General features: G+C 43.5%; 1 protein-coding gene across 1 annotated transcript in view; it reads right to left on the bottom strand.

The window, feature by feature from the left end:
* Positions 1-24,216, bottom strand: part of LOC136486520 (protein ZINC INDUCED FACILITATOR-LIKE 1-like) — a 30,848-nt gene extending 6,632 nt beyond the window's left edge. Inside the window, exons 1-6 of the mRNA XM_066483431.1 lie at positions 24,146-24,216; positions 23,929-24,031; positions 23,783-23,836; positions 23,630-23,692; positions 23,487-23,536; positions 23,327-23,402 (exon numbers count right to left, since the gene is read on the bottom strand). Of these exons, the coding sequence (XP_066339528.1) occupies positions 23,327-23,402; positions 23,487-23,536; positions 23,630-23,692; positions 23,783-23,836; positions 23,929-24,031; positions 24,146-24,201 (402 nt within the window). The 5' untranslated portion in view covers positions 24,202-24,216. The remainder of the gene's footprint in view (positions 1-23,326; positions 23,403-23,486; positions 23,537-23,629; positions 23,693-23,782; positions 23,837-23,928; positions 24,032-24,145) is intronic.
* Between the last annotated feature and the right edge of the window lie 2,217 nt (positions 24,217-26,433).

The raw sequence follows: 26,433 nt of genomic DNA, 5'->3' as shown, positions 1-26,433 counted from the left end.
CATTGATTGGTAGCTTCCAATTCAACACATCTTGTACTTTGCCTGGATCCACTGCTATTCCACCATTGGAGACAACATGACCCAGAAAAGAGACCTCCTTCAACCAAAACTCAAACTTGCTCCGCTTATTATACAACTTATGTTCTCTAAGCTTTTGCAAGACCAACCTTATATGTTCAACATGTTCTTCTTTGGTCTTGGAGAATATCAGTATGTCATCAATGAATACCACCACAAATTTATCAAGAAACTCCATGAACACCTTATTCATCAGATACATAAAGTATGCAGGTGCATTGGTCAATCCAAAAGACATAACGGTATACTCATACAAGCCATACCATGTATTTAATGATGTCTTGGGTATGTCTGAGTTTCGAATCTTAAGCTGATGGTATCCTGAGCGGAGATAAATCTTGGAGAACACATAGGCTCCCCTCAACTGATCAAACAAATCATCAATCCTAGGCAAAGGGTATTTATTCTTGATTGTAACCTCATTAAGTGAATGGTAATCCACACACATCCGTTGACTACCATCCTTCTTATCCACAAAGATCACAGGTGCCCCCCATGGGGAAGAACTGGGGCGTATGAAACCTTTTTCTTGCAACTCTTTTAGTTGTTTCTTAAGCTCTTCTAATTCATTAACCCCCATTCTATATGGACGTTTAGCTATTGGTGTAGTTCTAGGTAATAATTCAATAATGAATTCAATGTCTCGGTCAGGTGGCATACCTGGCAAGTCATTGGGGAAGACATCCGGGAACTCCTCCACAACACGATCTTGTTTATGGGCATCACCATCTAGCTGGTTCACTGTGGCTGTAGGCTGAGCTTGCACTACCACTTCTACATAGATTCTATCTCCATTGAGTGATGTCACAACCATAGATTTCTCCTGATACTGAATCACTGCCCGGTGTTGTTTCATCCAATCCATTCCTAGAATAAGATCAATTCCCGCTGTTCTCAACACAATAGGTTTCACTTTGAAGTCTACCCCCCTTAAGGAAATGCTAGTTGAGGGACTCCAATAAGAAGTGAGCATACTACCTCCCGGTGAATTTACTAGTATGGGGTTTTTCATGGCACACAAAGGTATGCAATGCATTCTAACAAAAGCTTGGGAAATAAAAGAATGCGAAGTACCGGAATAAAAAAGTACTATAGCAGAGATAGAGTTGACACTGAACGTACCCAACATGACCTCGGGCATCTCCTGAGCTGCATCAGATGACACATAGTTCACCTTCGCAGTGTGAGGTGGTTAGGCGTTGAACTTCTGATTGCCAGTCTGGTTCTGAGGAGCCTGCTGGTTTTGCTTCTTTAGACACTAATGAGCATAGTGACCTACTTCTCCATAGCGGTAGCATGCATTGGGGTTATTGGGTGCACCACTCTTCTCTGGAGCATTGTTGGTCATTCACTAGCGTGTTGCCGGATTGCCAGTCTGTTGCGGGGGACGCTGATTACCATACTGTTGCTGGTACTGAGGGCGTTGCTAGAACTGGTTATGCTGAGGATACTGACCATGATTTCCCTGGTTAGATGGTCCTTGATTCCTCTACTAAAAACCCTACTGGGGATAAGCACGTGGGCGGGTGTTGCTTCCAGAAGCTTGCCCTTGAAGCCTCCTCTTCTTGGCTTCCATCTCTTTGCGTTATCATCGATCACAATAGCGCAGTTCACCAAGGACTGAAAGTTAGGGTAGGTGTTGGACATCAGCTGAAGCTGCAGTCCATCATAGAGCCCCTTGAGGAAGCGGCGTTGCTTATCCTTATCATCAGCTACATCATTTGGAGCATAACGTGACAGTTGAGCAAACTTGTCACGATACTCCACCACAGTCATGGATCCTTCCTTAAGGGATCTGAATTCCTCTTGCTTCAATTCCACCAGTCCATCGGGGATATGATATGACTGAAAGTTGTCCTTGAATTCCTGCCAGGCGATAGCAGGAGCATTGTTGGGGCATCCATACTGGAAAGAATCCCACCAATCATGAGCTGCTCCCTGGAGTTGACCAGAAGCATACAACACCTTCTCAAGATCGTTGCATTGTGCTATGTTAAGTTGCTTCTCCACAGCACGCAACCAATCATCTGCCTCCATAGGGTCTGAGGCATGGGTGAACACCGGTTGGCGACCCTTCATAAACTCTCCACGCTTATCTCTGACCTGAACAGGCGGTGGTCCTGTTGTAGGTTCGTTATCCAAGCGCTACATCATAGCTTGCATCAATTGCGCCTGCATTCCCATCAATTGGTCCATAGTCACTGGTGGAGGTGGTGGTGGATTTATGAGAGCATCATGTCCACGACCATGGCCTCTGCCTCTTCCTCCTCTTGCGGCCATCTGCTTTCCAACAAATGCGCAAAATTTTAGAGATTTCCCTTTTATAGAGAGCTTATAAAGATAAGGAACAATGCTGAAAATTTTCTGGACAAGATTCAAAAAACAGCAGTTCAGTAAATCTGTTATAACTCGAGTTTCAGAGGTCCAACAGAGGTGTACCAAGAATGGTTAGAAAGCTCAGGAGATCAGCTACAACTTTTATTTAGATCACTTTTACAGATTCTAACATAGACATGGTCATAAATAGGGCTAAACCGAATCTGTTCTGGGTTCCAGTCTGCGTAGGAACATCAACTTGTGACAGCTAGATCTCACAAACTTGAACAGCTTTGGATGTGATTCCAGAGACATTTGAAAGATACAGAAGTGTAGATATCTCCACAAAAATTTCAGAATTTTTGACAGCCCATATTTCGAGATACAAAATAAAGATCACAGGCTGCTCTAGAAAACAGCACAGCAGAGATAAGATAAAACAAACCATCTGCATTAAGATTTCATCTAAACTTAAGGTTCCAACCTAAGGAAGTTGTGGACATGCCCACAAACTTCCAGCAAACAACCAAACTCTAAATCAACCAAGTTCACAATTAAAAGCATCAAATCATCAAAGTTCACAAGACCAACAAGTCTAAACATGACTCACGAACTAACAACGTTGTAATCTTAAACAAGGCACCTAACACCTATGGGGCGGTGTCAATCATGGTGAATGACTGGCGCTTCTTCTTGTAGATCGGTGGCTGCCCAAGTTGAGCATGTAGTTCATCAACTTGCTTTTAGAGGTGTCTCTCGGCCCTCTGTGATGCACGCAGCTCTCCCTTGACTTCTTCATCTACCCCTTGCATGGCATGGACATGCTGCACTATTGCTTCTAGAGTTGGGTCACTCTCTGGTGGTGCCAAGACTTGCCAAACACCCTCATGATCATTGCGAGGAAGGAACCTGAAACGATCCTCCGTCATGGCCTCAAAGCAACGACCATGGTAGTAGATGTAGGCATCCTGCGCTGCATCTTCCATGCCATCCAATGCATGGGCCCTCCTGGCAGTGGCACGGTGGACAGTCTCCACCTCATATCCAATCTTAATGTCATTCCAAGCAGTGACAACCAGCTCTACCTTCCAAAAGGTTGCCTCTAAAGGATGCTGGTACTCTGCACAATGATAGCTGATGGAGGCATGCGGATCAGGGTAGTAGTTATCCAGCACATGGGTGAGGAGGGTGTGGTAGTAGGCTGTCTCAGGGGCTGGCTTGAAGTAGTACTTGCACTTCTAGCCTATCTCCTCATCCACCACAGGAATAGCTGGGGATGGCACAGGTGTAGGTGAAGTAGCTGATGACTCCTCGGGTGTAGCTACAGCAGGATAGACCGGTGCAACAGCTGGAGTAGGAGCAGGTGCAGGTGTTGGGGTAGCCATATCCTCATCATCAGAGATGATCACAATCTCCTTCTCCACCTGTGGAGCATGTGGGGTGAACAAGGCACGGTAGCCAGCAGTGCTAAGGTGGGCGGTCTTTGGGTTATGAGACATCTATAGATTTAAAGTGAGATAGAATTAGAATCAACAATTTTATATAATAGATTAAGGTATGAAAAGCATAAATGTTTTAATAAAATAACAAGAAGACAGTAAGCAAGAAACCAGAGGAGCAAAGATGCTAAAACGACCATTTCTAACTAGGCTTGAGTTCTATAGTCAACACGGCTTTGATACCAATTTGTCACACCCAATTTTAAGGATAAAATTGAATACACAAAACTCGTGTGTGCCCAGGGATCAGTCACACACACAAGCTGACAAATGACATAAAGTATCATCACGGTGTCTCTTACATCAAGATTAATAATATAACTTAGTCTTACATCACACAGTGGAAGATAAAAAGATAACTCTCTCATGGAACTCCATCACAGGGAAGGTCAACTGGTTGACCACAAGCCTAATAATCCTCAGGAAACTCCTCATACATGTTGTCATCTGTTACCCATCCGGGATTTTCATCCAAATATAGAAAGTAAACAAGCGTAAGTACTCCCCGTACTTAACAAGATAACATGGGGTTATGTAGCTCAAAAAGGATGACACTGGTTTACTACAGTTAGCACTTTTAGTAAGTCAAGATTTTATTATCAAGTTATGCTTAAGCTCCCATTTAAACCCACATAATCAGATATCAGAATCGTTTGCATCATATTATCATCGTATGCCATCATCAATGAACCACAATGAGTAACCATTTATTCTGTGAGTTTTCTGGGCCGCTCGTGACCGTGAGCACGGCTATTATAACAGTTTGTAACCCTCTGTAGAGGTGGTGCACATTCACCGCGAGTCATGATTCCCATATGCCTGGGTTAATTACTCCCATATCACTGCCAAGGTGAGCAAGCAGGGTACACTATGGAGCCATTTCATAGGTTTCTCTAACAAGTTAGGGCCGCTAGGTTTCCTCGGTAGATGTAGGAACCCCCTTTCCTATGGCACATATCCATCGCGGCTATACACATAGGAACAGAGGCAGCCCTATACCCAACATGGCAAGCCCCTTTTGCACCATAAAGGTAACCTCTAACAAGCTAGAAAGGTCCTATTATTGAGCTAAAGTCAGAGCCATATGACTCTCATGGTTGCACTGTCAGTCCTAGCTTTTGCCGACAGATAAGTCCTTATGGAGGGCAGAGAACAACATGATCGAAAGTCATTTGCTCCTTCGCCCTATGGATCAGTTGTTATAAAGCATGTTTTACCTTTAGTTCCATAGAACCATTAACCATTGTATAGATCATGTTCAGTTAGAGCACTAGCAATCTACCCATATGTAATTAACCCAAAGGAGTCAAGGGAAACATGTCATCAAATGACTAGGATGTCCTTATGGTTATCAAAGTTAGACACATGCACATGAGTAAATAATTAAAGTGAATAGGACATCTAGGTAGGCCCATGCTATACTTGCCTTGGTTAGCAAACTCCTGCTGGTCCTGCTGGTCGTCGAAGAACTCTTGGTCTCCAACGTTCTCCTCACCGTCTGAACACGACCAACACGACAACACACAACATTCCAGGAACATTCATGCAAAGCAAACAATCCTATAGTTAGAACAGTACACCAACAGTATAGAAAACAAGATAAAATGTTTATGAAAAGAATCTACGTCTCGCTACGATCACGTCAACGCGAAGTTCATGAAAATCGAAGCTAAAACGCGAAAGTTATGAATTAAACGGGTTTTCCTATAGCACTTTATTTAATTAAACCTAACCATGGAATTTAAAAGTTGCAAACTTGATTAATAGTGGTACTAACAAGTAGATTATGAAATTATGAAGCTAACGCAATTTGCACGGGTCAATTCGGAGCTAAAACAAAGTTTTTATGAGCAAAACAAATCTAGTGGCATTTCTGTAAATACTAAAAACATATTTTGGACTAAAACAGTGTACTTTACGTTTTCAAAACGAGAAAGCGTACTCGGGAAAAATGCTATGGACTGCGGGTTCAAATAGGTGAAACTAGGAGGGCTCTTTAGCAAATCTTCCCGTGAAGGGGTATCGGCTTCTGGTGGCCGCAAATCTAGAGATGGATGTCTTGGATTGGCTCTGGGGAAGAAAGAGAAGGGGTCCGGCCGGCACAGTGACACCGGCGGCAAGGCGCCAGGGCCAACGGCGTGGAGCTCGTCAGAGCGTGCGAAACACGGCCCATGGGCCATGGTTCGAAGAACCGAGGGCACCGGGAGACGGCAGGGGTGAAGGGGAACCCGCCAAGGCCAATACGGCGGCCGGAGGGGAGTGCCGAGACGGCGGTCGCCATGGCCGGCGGCCGAAAGCTCATGGGTGCATGCAAAACGGGGTCTACGGGCCACGAAACGCGAAATAAATTGCACAGGGAGAGAGAGGGAAGAACGGCAAAGCTCACAGCAGGGAGAAACGGGGTCGACAGCGGCTCGGAGAGGGCGGTTCGCGCGGAGGGGCATACTGTGGAACCCGGCGACTTTGGAGCGGCGGTTGTGGCCTCCTCGTGCATGGGCGAGCGCGAAATTGGAACGGGGAGAGCAGCAGGGGGAGCGGCGAGGGGTTCAGCACCCTTTTGTAGGGGCCGGGCGCGGGGAGACGCGCCCACGTCGCGAGGAGCGGGCGCAGTGTGGCGGTTGCTGCCTTGCGGCTTGACTGGCGTGGGGCGGTTGCGGGAGGTGGGGGAAGCGCTAGCAGGCAGGCCCGGGCTAGCAGTGGCTGCGGAGAGGGAAGGGAGGCGCGGTGGCAGCGGTTGCCTGCCCGAGCGGTGCTGGGCCGCGCGCCTTGCGGGCGGGCGGTGCTAGGCCGGCTGGGCTGGCGGCTGGCGCGGAGGGAGAAAAGAGAGAGCGGGCCGGTGGTTGAGAAAGAAATGGAGTCGGGCCGAAAGTGAAGAAAGGAAGGGGTGGGAAAATAATTCCTTTTCTTTTTTCCAAATAAATTTTCCAATCTCATTTTCAAGTTGAATTTGAATTAAATTCAAACTCTAGTCAAAGCCAATCATTACAAAAACAAATGTGCAGCAGCATGAATGCATCAATATGTTACTAACCTTATATTTGATTTTATTTTCACAAAAAATATTTCTTTCCTATATTTCAATGCCCACATAATAACATAATTAAATCAAATTTTCTTATTTCAAAACACTAAAATTTTTGGGTGTTACAATGATTCTGCCTCATGCCCCACTAATATTAGTAATGAGTTAGGGTCATTGAGTCTATTGTTATTTCTACGGCCTGCATGATTCTGCCTCATGCCCCACTGGTCATAGCGATAGATGAGATCTAACATGTTCATTAGATTTATCTTTATTAAACGGTTAAGTGATGTTGAATTGTTTCTTTATATAAAAAGGGGTTCGGTTACCTGTAATCATTGGCTTGGCATAAACCAATCATTGTTGACATCTTATCGCAATTGATTAATATTTGTTCAAATAACGACATTTGTCCTGAATGATAACCGATTCTTCTTATACAACCCAATGAGCTTTAACCGATTTATTCTCATGAATATGCTAGAATCAACTATTTAGTCGATCTCCTTTCATATCGGCTCTCAGAGCCGCACATTTGGGACTGTCTGGCAACGCCGACAAGTTCCGCCCTTAATTACTGATGAACTTTCTCTCCTTATCAATTACAGGGTCAAATTGACTGGCATGTCTCGGGAGGAGTGCGTAGGATCAACTATCCCTACGCTGAAGTTAGGCAGATCTACAGCTCCATCGAGCAGACCCTTCTGGCTTGCTGCGTGTGACCTTGGCACGGGACGAAAATTCTGTGTTGACACACATTTCTAGCATGCCCGATGGGACCCCACAATCCTTTGATGGCGGTTCACAACAACAACGACATCCTTATGCTGCATTATAAAGATCTACCTAATAGGGATAAGGGTATCATCAGCAAAGCTACAGAAGAGTTTCAGAACAAATGTTTGTTGTCCTACACCAAAACATGTGACAACACAATTGTTCAGAAATTTCTACTACCAAGAGTTCTACTACACGGGCAGACAGATACAACTGAAGATGAAGACAGGCATTTCTTTAAGGAAGTTGTAGATAAATTTGTTCGTGATGCCATATCAAGCCATAATGAAGCTTTCATGGACATATTCCACAACGCCATGAGAGAGGCGATTCATGGATTTCTAGTTGGTCAAGGTGGACCGGCTTATTACAACATTCCAGATCCATCGACCCAAGGGACTAATCAAGTTGGTACCAGCCATCAAGAAGCAGCACCAGCTGGTAGTGGTGATGTCCAGACAGTTCAAGGTTCATCTTAACAGGCTCAAGGAACTACTACAAATCAGATACATTACAATCCTGGACTGTCAGTACAGCATGTGCAACAGCCGTCGGGGCAAAGTCAGAACCAGGTGATCAATTTCGGCACATTAGTCCATATACCGTCATCGGCTCAAAAAATAGCACCATCAATCAAAAGGATCCGTAGAGATATAGATCCTTATGTCTACAATCAGAGACTTCAAGGAGCAAGCCAGCAAAGGAGCCAACAAATTGAGATTCCACAAGGGTATCACTATGGCATAGATTATAATACACTCCACATGATGCTAAATCCAGGATATCAAGGCACACGGGATTGCAATCCACAGATGGGTCAGCAGGTGCAGAGGAATCCAAATCTGCATGCTGATGAATTATTGCTGAGGGTGACCGAGATGATGAAGAATCAGTTCGGTTGGAAGCCAAAAGGGCTGACCTTTTTGTACAAACGCCCATATCCAGAATGGTATGATTTGGTCGCTCTTCCCACAAATTATAAGCTCCCAGAATTCGCTAAGCTCACTGGCCAAGACAGTACAAGCACGATAGAACATATCAGTCGGTATCTTACATAATTGGGCGAAGCGTCAATTGAGGATGCCCATCGAGTTTGTTTCTTCTCTCTATCCTTATCAGGGCCAGCCTTCACTTGGTTTTCATCATTGCCAGTCAATTCCATTGCCAATTGGACTGACATGGAGAAGAAGTTTCATACATATTTTTACACTGGGACTAGGGAAAAGAAGATTACCGATCTGACAACTAAAAGACAGAAGACTAATGAATTGGGCACTAAATTTCTTTAGAGGTTTCGAGAAACCAGGAACTTGTGCTTCTCCTTAAACTTGGCCGATGATCAACTAGCTACTTTAGCTGTTCAAGGAATGCTGCCGATGTGGAAAGAAAAGCTGTTGGGACAATAATTTGACAACTTAAGTCAATTGGCTCAATGAGTAGCAGTGCTCAATAGCTAATTCCAGAGTATGTGCAGAGATACCCGGTTCCAGAAGAGTACCATAGTAGCCAAAGCTTATGATCCATACTCAGTCGATGACGACTATGAAGATGAAAAAGAAGAGGTTGCTATGGCTGAATGGAATTAGGGTAAGAAGACAGTGATGGTGCCAAATCCTTGGGGAAGAGGAGTCAAGGAGAGCTATGACTTTGATGTCACCAAATCAGATAAGCTCTTCGATTTCTTGCTTAAGAAAGGGCAGATCAAGTTGCCCGATGGTCATGTCATGTTGCCCCCTGATCAGTTGAAGAATAAGAAGTTCTGCAAGTTCCATAATGCTACTTCTCATTCCACTAATGAATGCAGAATTTTCAGGCAGCATATACAGAGAGCTATTCAGCAGGGGAGGCTCAAATTTGATACACCTCGAAAAATGAAAGTTGATGATAGTCCTTTCCTAGGAGATCAAAACATGGTTGATGCTGGGCTATTCAAAGGAAAAACTAAGGTCTTAACATCAACCAAATCAAAAGAAGCTAGAACGGTCGATCCCAAGATGCAAATATCGGCTGACAAGTACAGAGAGATTAGAAGACGTCGTGCCGAGCAAAAGAGCCGATACAAGCAGGGGAAGACATCAAAAGCAGAGACGACAAAGCCACGAGTCACATCTTGGATTCTATTGAATAAATGGTAGCGGTAGAAGGAAAAGTATTATCAGCGTTGGTTAAAAGATCAAGCGTACTAGCATCAACTAAAAGAAGAGAGACATGACTGTCCAGGATGCAGCAATCAATATCGGGAGTATGGGCAGTCTCAAACCAACCACCGGTCTATCCATGCTCAAGATGCATATCATCATAATAACATGGATTGGCGCTTAGAAAATAAAAGCATTCATGATCAAAACATGGTTGATCCTGAGCTATTCAGCAGGGGAGGCTCAAATTTGATATGCCTCGGAAAATGAAAGTTGATGATAGTCCTTTCCTAGGAGATCAAAACATGGTTGATGCTGGGCTATTCAAAGGAAAAACTAAGGTCTTAACATCAACCAAATCAAAAGAAGCTAGAACGGTCGATCCCAAGATGCAAATATCGGCTAACAAGTACAAAGAGATTAGAAGACGTCGTGCCGAGCAAAAGAGCCGATATGAGTAGGGGAAGACATCAAAAGCAGAGACAACAAAGCCACGAGTCACATCTTGGATTTTGTTGAATAAATGGTAGCGGTAGAAGAAAAAGGATTATCAGCGTTGGTTAAAAGATCAAGCGCACTAGCATCAACTAAAAGAAGAGAGACATGACTGTCCAGGATGCAGCAATCAATATCGGGAGTATGGGCAGTCTCAAACCAACCGCCGGTCTATCCATGCTCAAGATGCATATCATCATAATAACATGGATTGGTGCTTAGAAAATAAAAGCATTCATGATCGGCTTGGAAAAAGAGTTGTTGACCAAGACTAGGCTGATTATGAAGAGGAAGACAATAGAAGAAAATATGTGTGGCAAAAAGGTCAGTGGTGTCCAAGAGGATTAACAAGGAGCCAGAAGAGAAGGGTGCAATGCCTAAGGAATAAAGAGATGGAACAGGCTCAGGCATCCGATAAACCTCAAGCGTGGTGTACCAAGCAAATAGCTGATAGAAAGCAACCATCGGCTAATATCCAAAAGGCTTTTCTGTTGCCATTAGAATTTAGAGTCAATGGTGAAAGCCAACAGCCGATCCAAGCAGTCGGCTTTGAAAATTTGTATTAATGGATAATCCAATAGATGGTACAGATGGCAAACTAGGACATGGCTTCACGTCGGCCGATGAATTAGAAGAAGTAGATATTGGTCCTGGAGATAGACGTAGGCCGATGTACGTAAGTGCTAAGTTGGATCTAGAGTATAAGCGAGAATTAATTGATTTATTAAAGGAATTTAAAGACTGCTTTGCTTGGGAATACTATGAGATGTCTGGTTTAGACAGGTCAATTGTTGAACATCGATTGCTAATCAAACCTGGATATCGGCCGTTTAAACAAGCTCCAAGGAGATTCAACCCGAACGTGCTTGATGATATCAAAAAGGAGACTGAAAGGTTACTAGAAGCAGAATTTATCTGACCATGCCAATATGCAGAGTGGATATTGAATGTTGTCCTTGTATATAAGAAGAATGGAAAATTGAGAGTTTGCATTGATTTTAGGGATCTGAACAAAGCCACACCTATGGACGGTTATCCGATGCCGATAGCTGATATGTTAGTAGATGCAGCAGCCGAGCACAAAGTTATTAGCTTCATGGACAGTAATGCAGGATACAACCAAATTTTCATGGCTAAAGAAGACATAGCAAAGACCGCTTTCAGGTGCCCCGGTGCAATCAGTCTATTTGAGTGGGTTGTGATGACCTTTGGTCTAAAGAATGTCGGTGCAACTTATCAAAGGGCGATGAATTACATTTTCCATAAGTTGATCGGCAGGATTGTTGAGATCTATATCGATGATGTGATGATAAAATCCAAAGGGTACAAAGAACACCTGGCTGACTTGCGTGAGACTCTGGAATGCACGAGGAAGCATGGTTTGAAGATGAATCCTAATAAGTGTGCTTTTGGAGTATCAGCCAAACAATTTTTAGGATTCATGGTCCACGAGAGAGGAATCGAAGTTGGTCAAAAAAGCGTAAAGGCAATTGATGAAGCAGTTCCCCCGACTACCAAAATAGAGTTGCAATCTCTACTTGGCAAGATTAATTTCATCAGAAGATTCATTTCAAAATTGTCGAAAAGGATCCTGCCGTTTTCTCCCTTGTTGAAGTTGAAAAATAATCAAGAATTCAAGTGGGGTGACATACAACAAAGGGCGTTTGAAGAAATAAAAGAATATATGAAGTGTCCACCTATGCTGGTCCCTCCTCAGCAAGGTAAGCCATTTAAGTTGTACATATCGGCTGATGACAAGACAATTGGATCAGCCCTGATGCAAGAATTTGAGGGAAAAGAGAGAGTTGTTTTCTATCTGAGTAGAAGACTACTGGATCCAGAGACGAGATATTCTCCCACCGAAAAATTATGCTTGTGTTTATATTTCTCTTGCACTAAATTGCGACACTACTTATTATCGACCGAGTGTACAGTTATTTCTAAGGCTGATGTGGTTAAGCATATGTTATCAATGCCAATACTGAATGGAAGAGTGGGAAAGTGGATTCTTGCGTTATCGGAATTAGACTTGAAGTACAAATCGGCTAAAGCAGTCAAAGGACAAGTAATGGCCGATTTTATCACCTAGCATCACAAGCCAAGCATTAGTTATGTAGAGCCGATGCCTTGGACGTTGTTCTTTGATGGGTCATCATGCAAGCAGGGTGGTAGCATTGGTATTGTTATTGTTATTATTTTGCCTCAGGGGGCAAGTTTTGAGTTTGCTTTTCCAACTGAACCAATGATTACTAACAATCAAGCGGAGTATGAAGCTATTCTCAAGGGACTTCAACTTCTTCACGAAGTAAAGGCCAAAGCAGTTGAAGTGTTTGGAGATTCATAGTTAATTATTAATTAGTTGATCAGCCTGTATGAGTGCAGAGAAGAGACTTTGAAAGGATACTATGATGAGTGCCAAAAGTTGCTCAAGGAGTTTCTTCATATCTCTTTCCAACATATTCCAAGAGCACAAAACCAAGAGGCTAATCGACTAGCTCAAAGTGCATCAGGGTATCGAATGTTTCAAGAAGTCTTGAGTCGTGAAACCTCAAGTGATGATTGGAGGGTTGAAATAGCCGATTACCTTAGAGATCCGTCTCAAAAAGTTACCAGAAGGCTAAGGTATAAATCGGCTAAGTATGTTTTGTTAGATGATTAGTTATATTATAAAACAGTCGATGGGGTATTGCTCAAGTGCTTGAACCAAGAAGAGGCTAAGGTGTTGATGGGTGAGGTGCATGAAGGGATATGCAGAGCTCATTAATCGGCTTATAAGATGAAATGGATTATTCGCATAACTGGATATTTTTGGCCAACGATACTGGAAGATTGTTTTGAATATTACAAGGGGTGTTAGGGCTATCAACGTTTTGGTAATGTCTAGAGATCGCCTACATCGGCCATGAATCCAATATTCAAACCATGGCTGTTTTGGGGTTGGGGAATTGATTTAATTGGCCAGATTTTTTCGCCTTCAAGCAAAGGACATAAGTTCATATTGGTGGCAACAGATTACTTCACTAAATGGGTTGAGGCAATTCCTTTGAAGATGGTAACTTCAAAGAACATGATTGATTTTGTCAGGGAACACATTGTGTATCGTTTTGGGATTCTTCAAACTATAACTATCGATCAAGGGACAATGTTCACATCAGAAGAGTGCGGGGATTTTGCTGCCAGTATGGGAATCAAGCTATTGAATTCCTCCCCTTACTATGCCTAGGCTAATGGCCAGGCAGAGGCGTCCAACTAGATTATGATTAAGCTGATCAAGAAAAAGATCAAGGAACAGCCAAGGAAGTGGCATTCAACGCTAAATGAGGTGCTATGGGCATATAGGATGGCCTGCCATGGATCAATTAAAACGTAACCTTACAAACTTGTGTATGGCCATAATGCAGTTCTTCCTTGGGAAGTTCAGACGGGATCAAGGCATGTTACACTGCAGAATGATTTGTCAGCTAAGGTCTACAAGAATCTTATGATAGACAATTTGGAAGACTTGAGTTGCTTTCGGCTGCATGCTCTTGAAAATATCGAAGCCAATAAACTGAGAGTTGCGAAATATTACAATAAAAAGGTCAATATTAAGCAATTCTCTGAAGGAGACTTGGTCTAGAAAGTAAAACTGCCAATTGGAGCAAATGACAGTAAATTCGGCAAGTGGTCACCTAACTGGGAAGGACCCTATCGGGTCAAACGTTGTGCGCCTGGTAATGCTTATATTTTGGAAACATTAAAAGGAGAGGAAGAGTTTGGCCGAGCAATCAACAGGAAATATTTAAAGAAATATTATCCTAGCACTTGGATCAATACTTAATAAACGATATGTTCGGTCGATAACTTTAATAGCCGATATTGGAAAGGTATCGTCTCTAGTGCAAAAATGAACCCAAAAGAGTAAAAGCCGATACGATGTGTATCGCCTATAGAAGCAAAGCAAACATGAATGAAGTGATGGGTATGAAGCACGAAACAAAGGGAAATCACTCAAGGCGAGGAAGTTGTTTGCTAAACGTCACCTATTACAAGCTACGGGCCGAAAAACACTTTGCCTACTATATCATCGACCAGGGTATTGAAAGCTACAAAGTTGGCATCGCTCATAAAATCCTCAACCAAGCGCTCATGCTCTCCAAGGTATGTTGCGTCTAGAAAACCATGGGGAAGAAGCTGAAGATTATGGCCCAAATGGGCTTGTGCAGCAGCCAACGCCATGGCAGCGCCATGACGAACGCCATGAATGGCGACCTCCCTGACATGATTCAGGATATCATGCAAGCGAACCACCAGAACGGTGCCCCTAGCATTGACAAATCCCGCTGCATGATCCGTGGATGATCGAAGACACTCCAACTGAGGAGTTAGATCTAAAATATTCAAGGAAAGAGTGATCAGAAATCTTGAGGATAAAATCAAGGAAAAATAGAGAAATAATGGCAGACATCTCACCCATGATTCTAGCTTCAGCCCTGGCCAACCTTTCCCTCATCAGGCCGACCTCGGGGGGTGATCGGTCTTCAATCGTGGCCAAAGCCGATTCCGCTACAGAGAGGCAATTGGCTAGATGCTGGTCAGTCCAATCGATCAAGGCCAGCAGATCGTCATTACTAATCTGTCGCCTCGAGTGATGAGGAAGCTGGCGGCGAATTGGTGCCAAAGATGACCCCGAGGGCTGGGCAGAGTCAGCCCTTTGATCCAAAGCAATGGGAGCACCCCAAGATGCATCTTCTTGACAACGAAGGCATTGGCGTGATGATGTAGATCCGTTGAGGGCTTCTTCAGCAGACCTCTTGTTGTTCTCCATGACCTCGAACCTACAAAAAGGCAAGAAATATAATGAAGACGAAGAAGGATTGAGACAAAGAGGGTTGTTTTTTGATCCATAGCCATAGCCCGTATATATAGCCTGGGAAAGCGAGAAGATAGATTTCGATGGAGGTGTGAAATTGAAATCAGAAACAGAAACGGATCAACACTTTGGAAATTTAGTGGACAAATAACGAAGAGATAACGAACTTGAATTTATTGCTTCCCCAAATTACAAATAATGGGGACGGGGATCCCAATCTTCCGTCAGGTGATGGTAACTATCGTTGTGGCAGAGAATGACACACCGATCCGGCTTCAGATCGAAAGATCGAACCCTGCAATCTTAGCACCAGAGCTCCTCTGGTTATCAACCAAGTCACGGACCAAGTTGACATCGCCAAGAAGGCTAATCCCTGCCTGCGCAACGAAAAACACAAGCAAGAACAAGAAAGAATGCAACCAAATTGCAGATGAATGATTAAACTCACGAAGTTGGGGTCTCACAAACCGATGAACGGCGAAACTGTTCTTAACCGATTAATCTAAGCAAAACCCAAAACCTAATGACAGTGGTGGTGTATGATTATAAAGGTCTTAGGGTCGTCGCCTACCCTGGACGCGCCCCCTAATGGGCCTAAACACGATACACGGTCCAACGGACCAAAAGTAGGTGTCGCAGCACCCTGACAGATTCTGGACGCTGATTTATTTCGACTATTCCCGTTGATTCTGAAGAGGTTTTGACATAAAACCACTTGGACTGGATTCCTTATCAAATTAGCTTTCCATCCATATGTGGATCATCGAAAACGGAGTTCGAATGCGTCCTGGGCGTCTGTTTTATTGTAGACTGGTTCTGACGGCCGAGGCAGACTCGAACTCGGATTGGACTGGGCCTCTGGCTTGGCTTGGACGTCCTTACTGGCCTTCTAAGGTGGTGGCCAAGGAGGAGGATGTCCAAGGACATCTCTTAGGTGTTCTCCATCTTCTTGGGGGCGTGCTCCAACTTAGGCCTGGGTCCCAAGGATGTCTAACAAGCCCATGACGACAGTGTAGCTCCTGCCAGAAATAGCGACAGAATATATTGATGATTTGGAGGCCTTGTCGATGTGATATTGAGATGGGACCAGATCTATTTGAAAGCTTATCAAACAAGCTTTCCATCAAATGCTCATTGACCTCGATCGCACTCCGGATGGATGAGTTATAGCCTTCCTAATGAGGCAATGTCGGGCTGCTGACGAACCAAAAGTTCAACTTTGATGAACTTCCATTATGAAACACATTTGAACCTACAATCAAATAGTGACATGTACATGTGGAACCAAGTGAATTACAACCAAAGCCACTATGCAAATGTAGGAACGAGCGCACCTTATAATCATTGTTCATATCCAAAGGTGCCATGTCCTCATCATCCTCCCCTTCTTGACAACAAACCGTCCTCGGTTTGGGATTAGCTGAAGGAAACGTTTTTGGTAGTAGCCAACATTGCTCCCCTTCTTGAAATTTAACATGTTTCTTTATAACAAAACTTGGGAAACTCGACATGACAAGATTATAGCAAATGGAATCCTTTGGTTGATCATACTTTTGCGCAATATTAGGAGATTTCAGAGTTGAACAAATATAGATACGATGCACCATATACTCTCCTTTACAATTATATTTTCCAATAAAATGATATGTACAAGTAGACAACCATGGCAATTCAACACATTTAAGTTTCTCTTCTAAACTACTAAGAGCATATAAAGTATCAAACTCAATATAACCCAAAGTATTTGAAGAATACAATAATTTCTTTTCTTTTTTTCGGTAGCAATGGGAAGCAAACATTTATGTTCAGCATAATTAATTGGTTCCAAAACATGGAAAACTGGAGCATCATCAACTAATTCATCTTTATCACAAGGAACATCAAGCAAATTATCACGGGACAAAGATAAATCAAGAGAGGGTTCCACTAACAATTGCTCTATGATAGCATGGTTTGTGGAAAAATTTAGTACATTAAGACAATTTTCACCTTCCGTGAGTATAGCACTATGGGCATTACCTGTGTTCTCAGCAGGAGTAATAGGTGCATTGTGAAGTGATGGTTCTGAATTTGCATATGAGGTTGTGAGCTCCTCATTTTCTTCCATGTCATCCTCTCGCTTATGGATATTATCCTGCATAAGGTTAGTCATAGCAAGAGGAATAACAACAGATTCTTCCTCCAAATGGTGCACCTCATCATATGAAATCAAAATAGGAGGTGGATTAACAAAGGTTTCTCGCATAAGAAGTTTCATATCATTCCAAGTTTGAGGTTTATCAGAAGGATCTAAAGACTCCCACCAAGATAAAGCAGAATGTCGCAAAACACTAGCTGCATTTTTTACCTTCCTCCTTGGACACATAAAGCGAGTAGCAAATATGTTGTCGATGGCAATTTCCCACTCCATGTACTCATCAGCACCTATACCATCATAAGTTGGTGGATACGAACAACCTGTCATTGTTAGAAGCCAGCAAAAGACAATACAAAAATATTATCCCTATCAAATGACTACGTGGTTGCAGTGGTGTCACTTTTGACAGCAAGTGGAAGCGTCTTACCAAGCTCTTACAAAGTTCTTACCAATGCAAGCAGTGGGCGGTACAACCGGCGGCTGGTTCGTGATACCTATGAGGTAGTGGTGCCGAGATTGCAAGGACCTTTTTTCTGTACTGATCTGAAGTATATATGTGGAGCTTGGGAGGCACGAAAAAAAACAAATATATATATATATATATATATATATATATATATATATATATATATATATATATATATATATATATGTGGCACACAAGTCAGTGACAGACAGCAATATTGAATAAATGTCCAGAGCACTTGTCCTAGTTGCTGGCCTATACGTGTTCCTATCACCAGTTGTGATAAACAAGAGAGAAAACAAGGATGAAAGGAAACAAGTATTAAAGGTAGCAACGGATATGAACAAGGCAAAAGGTACCACAAACAATAGAGCTATTGAGTGTTCTTTATGTGCTCCTTTTCGATATCTTCTATTCTCTTTTACTAATTTTTTTTCTTTTATTTTTTTTGTCCAATCTTTTTTTTTCTTGCTTTTGCTCTTTTGATATTTTTTCTCAGCAAGGAGCACACAAAAATAAACCACAAAAAATTTGAGCTCAATTGAATAAAAGATGTGGCCTATAGAAAATTAGGACTGTGCTCTAAAAAGCATACCAAAACTTGTGGGCCTAGAAACTCAATTTTTCTAATCGAATTTCATAAATCTAATTTTTGCGAACCCAGCAGTGCTGGGATGAAATAGATCTAAAATTTTCTGGCGTTCTCCATAGATATAAAATTTTCCCCGTTTCCAGTTCGGATGCAAAAGTTATGACTGTTTTAAGGAAGCTGCTCAAATAAGGGTTTTAGTGGACACAAGATGCAAACCGATGGTGATACCGAATAGCGGCGGGTGGAGGGATCAACACAAACTAGAAAAGAACACAATCTAAACCAGCAACAAGACTTTGACCTAGGACACAAACTCAACAAAGCGGACTCTGAAACTGAATCATGCAAAGGCTATGGCGCGGATGGTTATAGGATAGGAAACAAATATGGCATTGGACTATGGGATAAAAGCAAAAACACTCGAACTAAGGGTAAGATGCGAACTTGACGGTATACCTAAAGCTCTGATTACCACTTAATGGAGACGGAGATCCCGATCTTCCGTCAGATTCAAGATAAACAACGATTTGTTCGGAGAATGACACCGATCCGGCTTCAGATCGAAAGATCGAACCCTGCAATCTTAGCACCACAGCTCCTCTGGTTATCAACCAAGTCACGGACCAAGTTGACCTCGCCAAGAAGGTTAATCCTTGCCTGCGCAATGAAAAACACAAGCAAGAACAAGAAAGAACGCAACTAAATTGCAGATGAATGATTAAACTCACGAAGTTGGGGTCTCACAAACCGATGAACGGCGAAACTGTTCTTAACAGATTAATCTAAGCAAAACCCAAAACCTAATGATGGCGGCGGCGTATGATTATAAAGGTCTTAGGGTCATCGCCTACCCTGGACACGCCCCCTAATGGGCCCAAACACGATACACGGTCCAACGGACCAAAAGTAGGTGTCGCAGCACCCTGGCAGATTCTGGATGCTGACTTATTTCGACTATTTCCGTTGATTCCGAAGAGGTTTTGACATAAAACCACTTGGATTGGATTCCTTATCAAATTAGGTTTCCATCCATATGTGGATCATCAAAAACGGAGTTAGGATGCGTCCTGGACGTCCATTTTATTGCAGACTGGTCCTGACGGCCGAGGCAGACTCGAACTCGGATTGGACTGGGCCTCTGGCTTGGCTTGGACGTCCTTGCTAGCCTCCTAAGGTGGTGGCCAAGGAGGAGGACGTCCAAGGCCATCTCTTAGGTGTTCTCCATCTTCTTGGGGCATGCTCCAACTTAGTCCTAGGTCCCAAGGATGTCTAACAAGCCCATGACGACAGTGTAGCTCCCGCCAGAAATAGCGACAGAATATATTGATGATTTCGAGGCCTTGCCGATGTGATATTGAGATGGGACCATATCTATTTGAAAGCTTATCAAACAAGCTTTCCATCAAGTGCTCATTGACCTCGATCGCACTCTGGATGGATGAGTTATGGCCTTCCCAATGAGGCACTGTCGGGCTGCAGACGAACCAAAAGTTCAACTTTGATGAACTTCCATTATGAAACACATTTGAACCTATAATCAAATAGTGATATGTACATGTGGAACCAAGTGAATTATAACCAAAGCCACTATGCAAATGTAAGAACGAGCGCACCTTGTAATCATTGTTCGTATCCGAAGGTGCTATGTCCTCATCAACAAAATATCGTGGGATGGATACATTGACCAGAGGTTAATCCACCAAAATTTCTTTGGATTGAAGGGAGTCTAGATCTCCACAAGGCCGAAACTCATTGTGAACCGAGTCACATCGGCCCATCGATAAAATTGTACCAGAGAAGGAGACAGGTCGCCCGCCTAACATATGCTCAGCAAATTTCTCGATAAATTGAGAAACTATGGGAAAGAAGCCTGAGGCTTTCCCGGTGGGCGTTTGGAGGAGCAACAAGGGGAAGGTGTCCACACATTCTAGCCCTCGCAAACACTAGAACAGCTTTGTGAGCATGGAGAGAAGACTCAGGTGATATCACAAGAATTCTTCTAACCGCAATAGCTGGTCTTCTTGCTCAACGAGGCGCTAGAATAAGTGACACAATCACCCTATGCATAAGAATTCTTTTAGCCGCTTGAGATCTTCATAAGATAGACCATGGAGGGTCCAGCGGAGTCGGGAGCACTCGAGGAGGCAGATAGAAGAGAAACATGGCTGAATTGTTGAGTTGCTCTCGCTAGGGTCAGATAGACATTTTGTAGCCTGCCTAGAAGGATGAATCCAAGTGCCCGTGAAGCAATGATGCTCTTGTAAAAGTTTTGAGGCATGGGCTCATGAGCTGGCATAGACGGCGATAAATAGTAGACCCCAGATCAAGATTCTTTACCCGTGACTGCGGACCTATCGGGGACACAGACGTGATAATTTTGGAATAAAATTTCTTTTATCCCAAAATTGGGGGGCATGTGTTTACACCAAAATTTGGAAGAAGGGTCACAGGGACTTGAAAGCTCCCAAGATCATGTCATCAAGGAATCAATTGCATGCAGATCGGAACCAGCTGATTCGAACGCAAAACTGGAATGAGCTTTCTTCAGATAGCACCAGCGGATAATGACAAAGGTTATGATCGGCGCCGGGATGCGACATGTTGGACTCTACAAAAAGGGAAAGATTAGAGTCCAAGTTATCTTAAATTAGGAAATGTTTTCTCTAGGGTCAAAAATTGTAATGAGTTGTGCTTAGACAGGAGTCATGCATAGGGCCCGGGTATAAATACCAAACCCCGGCTATTGTAAAGGACAACAATCAATCCAATATACAAGTTATTTACTTTTTTGGCTCCGGCCACCCCTTAGGAGTAGGAGTAGAGTAGATCTCGGCAAGTTCTTCAGCAAGTACGGCTGCATCAATCCGGTCGACCCCCACTGCTTGTTGTAAGTACCATTATGGCTTATACCTTTGTTCGTACGGCTGCATCAATCTGGTCGACCTCCACTGTGACTCTGCTATAAGTTAGTTATCGATTCTTGCCTAGTTCAAGTATGGCTGCATCGATCCGGTCGACCCCCACTTCATGAACTAGATCAAGGTCAAGTTATCGGCTCTACCTTAGAATGACAGTCTTTGGTAGATTCATTAAGTTACCGATATTGCTTATTGCTTTCATTATTTATCTAAATTGCAACAATATCAATCTGCCCGATTGGAATTGATCTAGATCGGCCTTATATCTTGTTTAGCCCATCATTTGTTAATCTAAAATTGATTTAATCTACACATTAAACGATGAGTTACGTTTTATCGGCTGTTTTACATTAATCTTGATCTTGCATAGCGTGCGATTAAAGCATGTTGCATATTGAGTAGATTTATTGGCTAGCGAGAACTGTTCCATGGCCCGTTATCACAGCCTATGTGGTTCTGCCTCACACCCCACTGTTAACACCAAGGAGTGGGGATCGTTATTTGATAGATCTATTCCTGATAAGGCATGACTTTAACTGTGCGCTATGCCTGAATCGGCTGTTTTATCCGATATCGAGTGCTTTCACGAACAGTTCGCATCACGAGGCCGTTGAAGTAGAGATAGGTTGAAAGATATGTTAGCCCCATGATCTTGTTATTGTATTACGGCCTGCATGATTCTGCCTCATGCCCCACTGATATTAGTAATGAGTTAGGATCGTCGAGTCTATTGTTATTTCTACGGCCTGTATGATTCTGCCTCATGCCCCACTAGTCATAGCGATAGATGAGATCTAACATGTTCATTAGATTTATCTTTATTAAACGGTTAAGTGATATTAAATTGTTTCTTTATATAAAAAGGGGTTCGGTTACCTGTAATCATTGGCTCGGCATAAACCAATCATTGTTGACATCTTATTGCCATTGATTAATATTTGTTCAAATAATGACATTTATCCTGAATGATAATCGATTCTTCTTATACAACCCAATGAGTTTTAACCGATTTATTCTCATGAATATGCTGGAATCGACTATTTAGTCGATCTCCTTTCATATCGGCTCTCAGAGCCGCACATTTGGGACTATCTGGCAACGCCGGCAAGTTCCGCCCTTAATTACTGGTGAACTTTCTCTCCTTGTCAATTACAGGGTCAAATTGACTGGCACGTCTCGGGAGGAGTGCGCAGGATCGACCATCCCTGCCAACAAGCTAGGCGGATCTACATCTCCATCGAGCAGACCCTTCCGTCTTGCTACATGTGTCCTTGGCACGGGACGAAAATTCTATGTCAACACAAATAGTCCTTTTAATAGAAATCAATCTCTAAGCATCATTAGCTTATCGGTCATAAAAGTAGAACATAACACAAAAATTTATAGGACTAAAACACATCTAATAGAAGAAGCGGTCTCCACAGCTCCTTCCATTCTTAATGATTATCTTTCCACCTAGCCATCCTAGTAGGCCGAAAAAGATTGTGGTAGTGGAATAACACTAGTTCCTACACATTAGACTTGGAACTGGTGCAGAGAAAATATATTTGTGCTAGTTATTAATAAGACCTGGCGGTGATAAACTACCCAAGTGTGCTATCCATAGCTCTGAGCTACTTTGGTGACTTTTCATAAACAATATGGTCCATCATTGTGTATCATCTATGGTAGACCGTGTGCTTGTAGTTTTAAAGCAATGGAGAGCACACTCATTCTTGCACTACTATATGTAAATGATGTGCTAGGAAAGAATATTGGAGATGTACATGATACACAAAATCTCATTCACTACACATACATGCTCAGACAGCTCAGAATGTAGCAAAGTTATCTTGATATGAGAATGGATTGATCTTTTTCCTATAGAGTTACTATAAAATTACATGGGTTCCAACTTCCAAGTCGAGGCTTATTTGCCATTTTCCATTATATGCTAGTTCTCAATGTATTAACCGATGAAGTATTATAAAATAAGTAAAACTGATCATTTGGCGAATATATAAGAAAATAATAGCACTTGTTAGCCACACACGTACCTGGAGACAAACACAGCTCAACAGAATACCGAGGCAAAAGATCGTTATGCATAAACAAGGTAAGAAATATGGAAACCTATTAAAGTTTAAGAATTTGTAAGCTGAAGTAAAGTTATATTAAATTAATTGAAGTATATACAGGCATATGTTACACGATTACCTTCCAAACAATGAGTTGGCAGGAAACAATTTTGGATATTTCTCTGTTGGCTGTCAATTGATAGAAAAGAATAAGAATAACATGGATGCAAGATTATGTGGGATATGAATAAAACTCCAAATTTCTAAGGATTTAATGGATACCTGTGCAAGATATCCACCAATGGATGGCCCAAGAATAAGACCTATTGCCCATGAAGTGCTAATCTAATCATATAAAGCAAGTATCATTTGAAATGTTCCCTTTTAAAATATATTGGAAATTAACCATACAGCTATGATATGTTTAGTTCTTACTAGTGACAATCCAATAGCATGATGCTCAGGTCGAGAAACTTCAACAGTGTAGGCCTGTAAATATCAGATGTCATGTTAATAACTATATACCATTGTTGGGTTCAATGAAGAACTTTAAGTAAATTGGATATCAATATATATCATACTCTTAAGGTTCCAAGTAATCCATTCAAAGAACCAAGAAGAAATCTGGTAGCTAGTGCCATCCAGTAGTGGACACTCAGTCCAAACAAAGTATTGAAGACAAGCCTGATAAAGAAGTAAAAGGCCAGAAATAAGCAAAGATACAACACAAAAAGGACAATTCAAGATTCCTCACTACAACCAGCTTTATTTGTTATGATACGAATAAAAAATACTGACGTAGTGAAAATTCCAAACACAATAACCGGCTTCCTCCCAATACGATCTGCTACCATTCCCCAAAAGGTAGAAGTTAAGGCTCTACATACGCAGCCCAACTAATCCTATGCGATAAATGTTTACGGACACACGTTGTCACCCTCATAAATTACTGCAACTGGCATCTATACTTTGTTGTGCAGTTGCACAAGCACAACAAAGCGGCATATACATGCGCGGATGCGCCAATCAAGGTCTCTGCACTAAAGGACCTCGATCAGCTAACTGTCGCTAATGGTGTGGAATGTTTGCTGGGGGTTAAGATTCCATTCACGTAGGATACTAGATTTCGCGAAACGGTTTCTCTCGAAACCTCTCCCCGCGAGAGGTGAAAGAGGGCGACTCCAACTTCCTGTGCTCCTACCGGGCCGTAGCGTCGATCTCCTACGCCTTTGGTGGCCTCCTGACCTCGGATATGTGTATAAATGTTCATGCAGCCCGAGGTACGGCGGCCCGACACCAAACACGCAATTTTGGCCCGGACTAAGCACGGCACGGCCCGATGGTCAGCGTGCCCGGACTGGCCCAGCCCGAGGGAGCAGGTCGTGCCTGGGCCACTGCTCAGGCCCGTGGGCTAGCACGGCACGGCCCGGCCTTCGACGGTCGGCCCAGCAGCGGCCCGGCCTCCCCCCTCCCCCTCCTCACTCCTCCTCCCCTCCCCAAGGTCGGCCTGCTCCCTTAGCCAGCCCGGCCAGCCGGCCTGCTCCCTTAGCTGGCCCGCCCCCACCCACCCCCTGATCCCTAACTTCCTTCCCATCACCCCCTCCGCATCCCTCCATAGGCTCCCGCAGGTGCGACGCCGCAGCTCCCTCCGCATCCCTCCCGCAAGCGCGACGCCACAGCCTCTCCCACTCCGCAGCCCTCCCGGCTCCCGCAGGCGCGACGCCGCAGCCTCTCCCCCTTCGGCATCATTCGCGCAGCGCCACGGACCGTAGCTTCTCCCCTCCGCATCCCTCGCGCACGGTCTTGGATCTGGACCCCGGATGCGCTGCCGGTGCCGCGCGGGACGCCCCTCCCTCCCCTCGGCCCTCGTGCATGGGCGCTGATGCCGCGCCCCCACGCGGATGCCCCCTCCTAGCCACGGACAAATAGACCCCTGGCAGAAAGAATTCAGAAAATGGACCCTAGCTCGGCGCCAGCGTCCCTGGCGCCGAGCCCCTGGGCTGAGCTTCCTTCCATGTAAAAAATGGACCCTAGCTCGGCGCCACCGATGCTGGCGCCGAGCCCCTGGGCTGGGGCAAACTTACATGGAAGGAAGCTCGGCGCCAGTCACTCTGGCGCCGTTGACGCTGGCGCCGAGAATGCAGTACGACGTGCGTGAATAGCAAAGTACGACGTGCGTGATTTTACAGCAAAGGTCAGAGGGCCAGATTACGCTAGAGGGGGAGGAAGGAAAGAAGAATCCGCTGGATCAGGGACATGCAGCCGGGCGGGCAGGGCCAAGCCTTGCCGTCCGTGTGCCGTCCCAGACGGGTAGGGCTGAATACCAAACTAGTCTGTCGATGGATCGATTGATGCGCGAGCAGAAGTGAAATTTTTGTATTTTGGTCCCTTTTGAAAACATTTTAACCTAGCCTGTTGCGGGTGCCGGGAAACCATTCAGAGCAGTAGAGACGATGCTACTGGAGGTAGTGCATGCCCGCTGCCTAGTCTGTTGCGGCAAGCCAAGGTAACATCTCGGCGCCATAGGTCATGGCGCCGACCACTAAATTTAACCTAACACCCTAGTTTTACCGTGAGACGGATATATAAAATTTTGGCTAAGTCCCTAAATTTACCATGACTTGGACATTGTTAAATTCTAAGTTGTCCATGAGATGGTAAATTTACCATGAGGGTCTTTAAATTTACCATGAGATGGACATGCTGAAATTTGTGGGACAGACATATGCAAAAATGGCTAACTCTTTAGAGTTTTACCATGACTTGGACATTGACAAATTTAAAATTTTACCATGACTTGGATATTGAGAAATGTGGCTAACTCTAGAGTTTTACACTGACTTAATATTTGAGCACTTAAAACAACATAGAAATACTTAGGATAAAAAATGATCTAGGGTTCATGTTGATGAACGAGCCTAAAATTGTTTCTAAGTGTTGGATCAATAGTTAACACCATTTTTCATGATGCAGTTTTGACCATAGTAAAACTATAGTTTTTTTAGATATAAAGTTTGACCTTTAATAGAAGTTGTAGTTTGAGTTGAGTACAACAAACTTTGTTTTTGGCCCTAAACCTAAATCAG

The sequence above is a fragment of the Miscanthus floridulus genome, chromosome 10 (genome assembly GCF_019320115.1).
Source record: "Miscanthus floridulus cultivar M001 chromosome 10, ASM1932011v1, whole genome shotgun sequence".
NCBI lineage: Eukaryota > Viridiplantae > Streptophyta > Magnoliopsida > Poales > Poaceae > Miscanthus > Miscanthus floridulus.
Note: the sequence above shows the minus strand (reverse complement) of the source record. Positions and strands in the feature narration are given on the sequence as shown.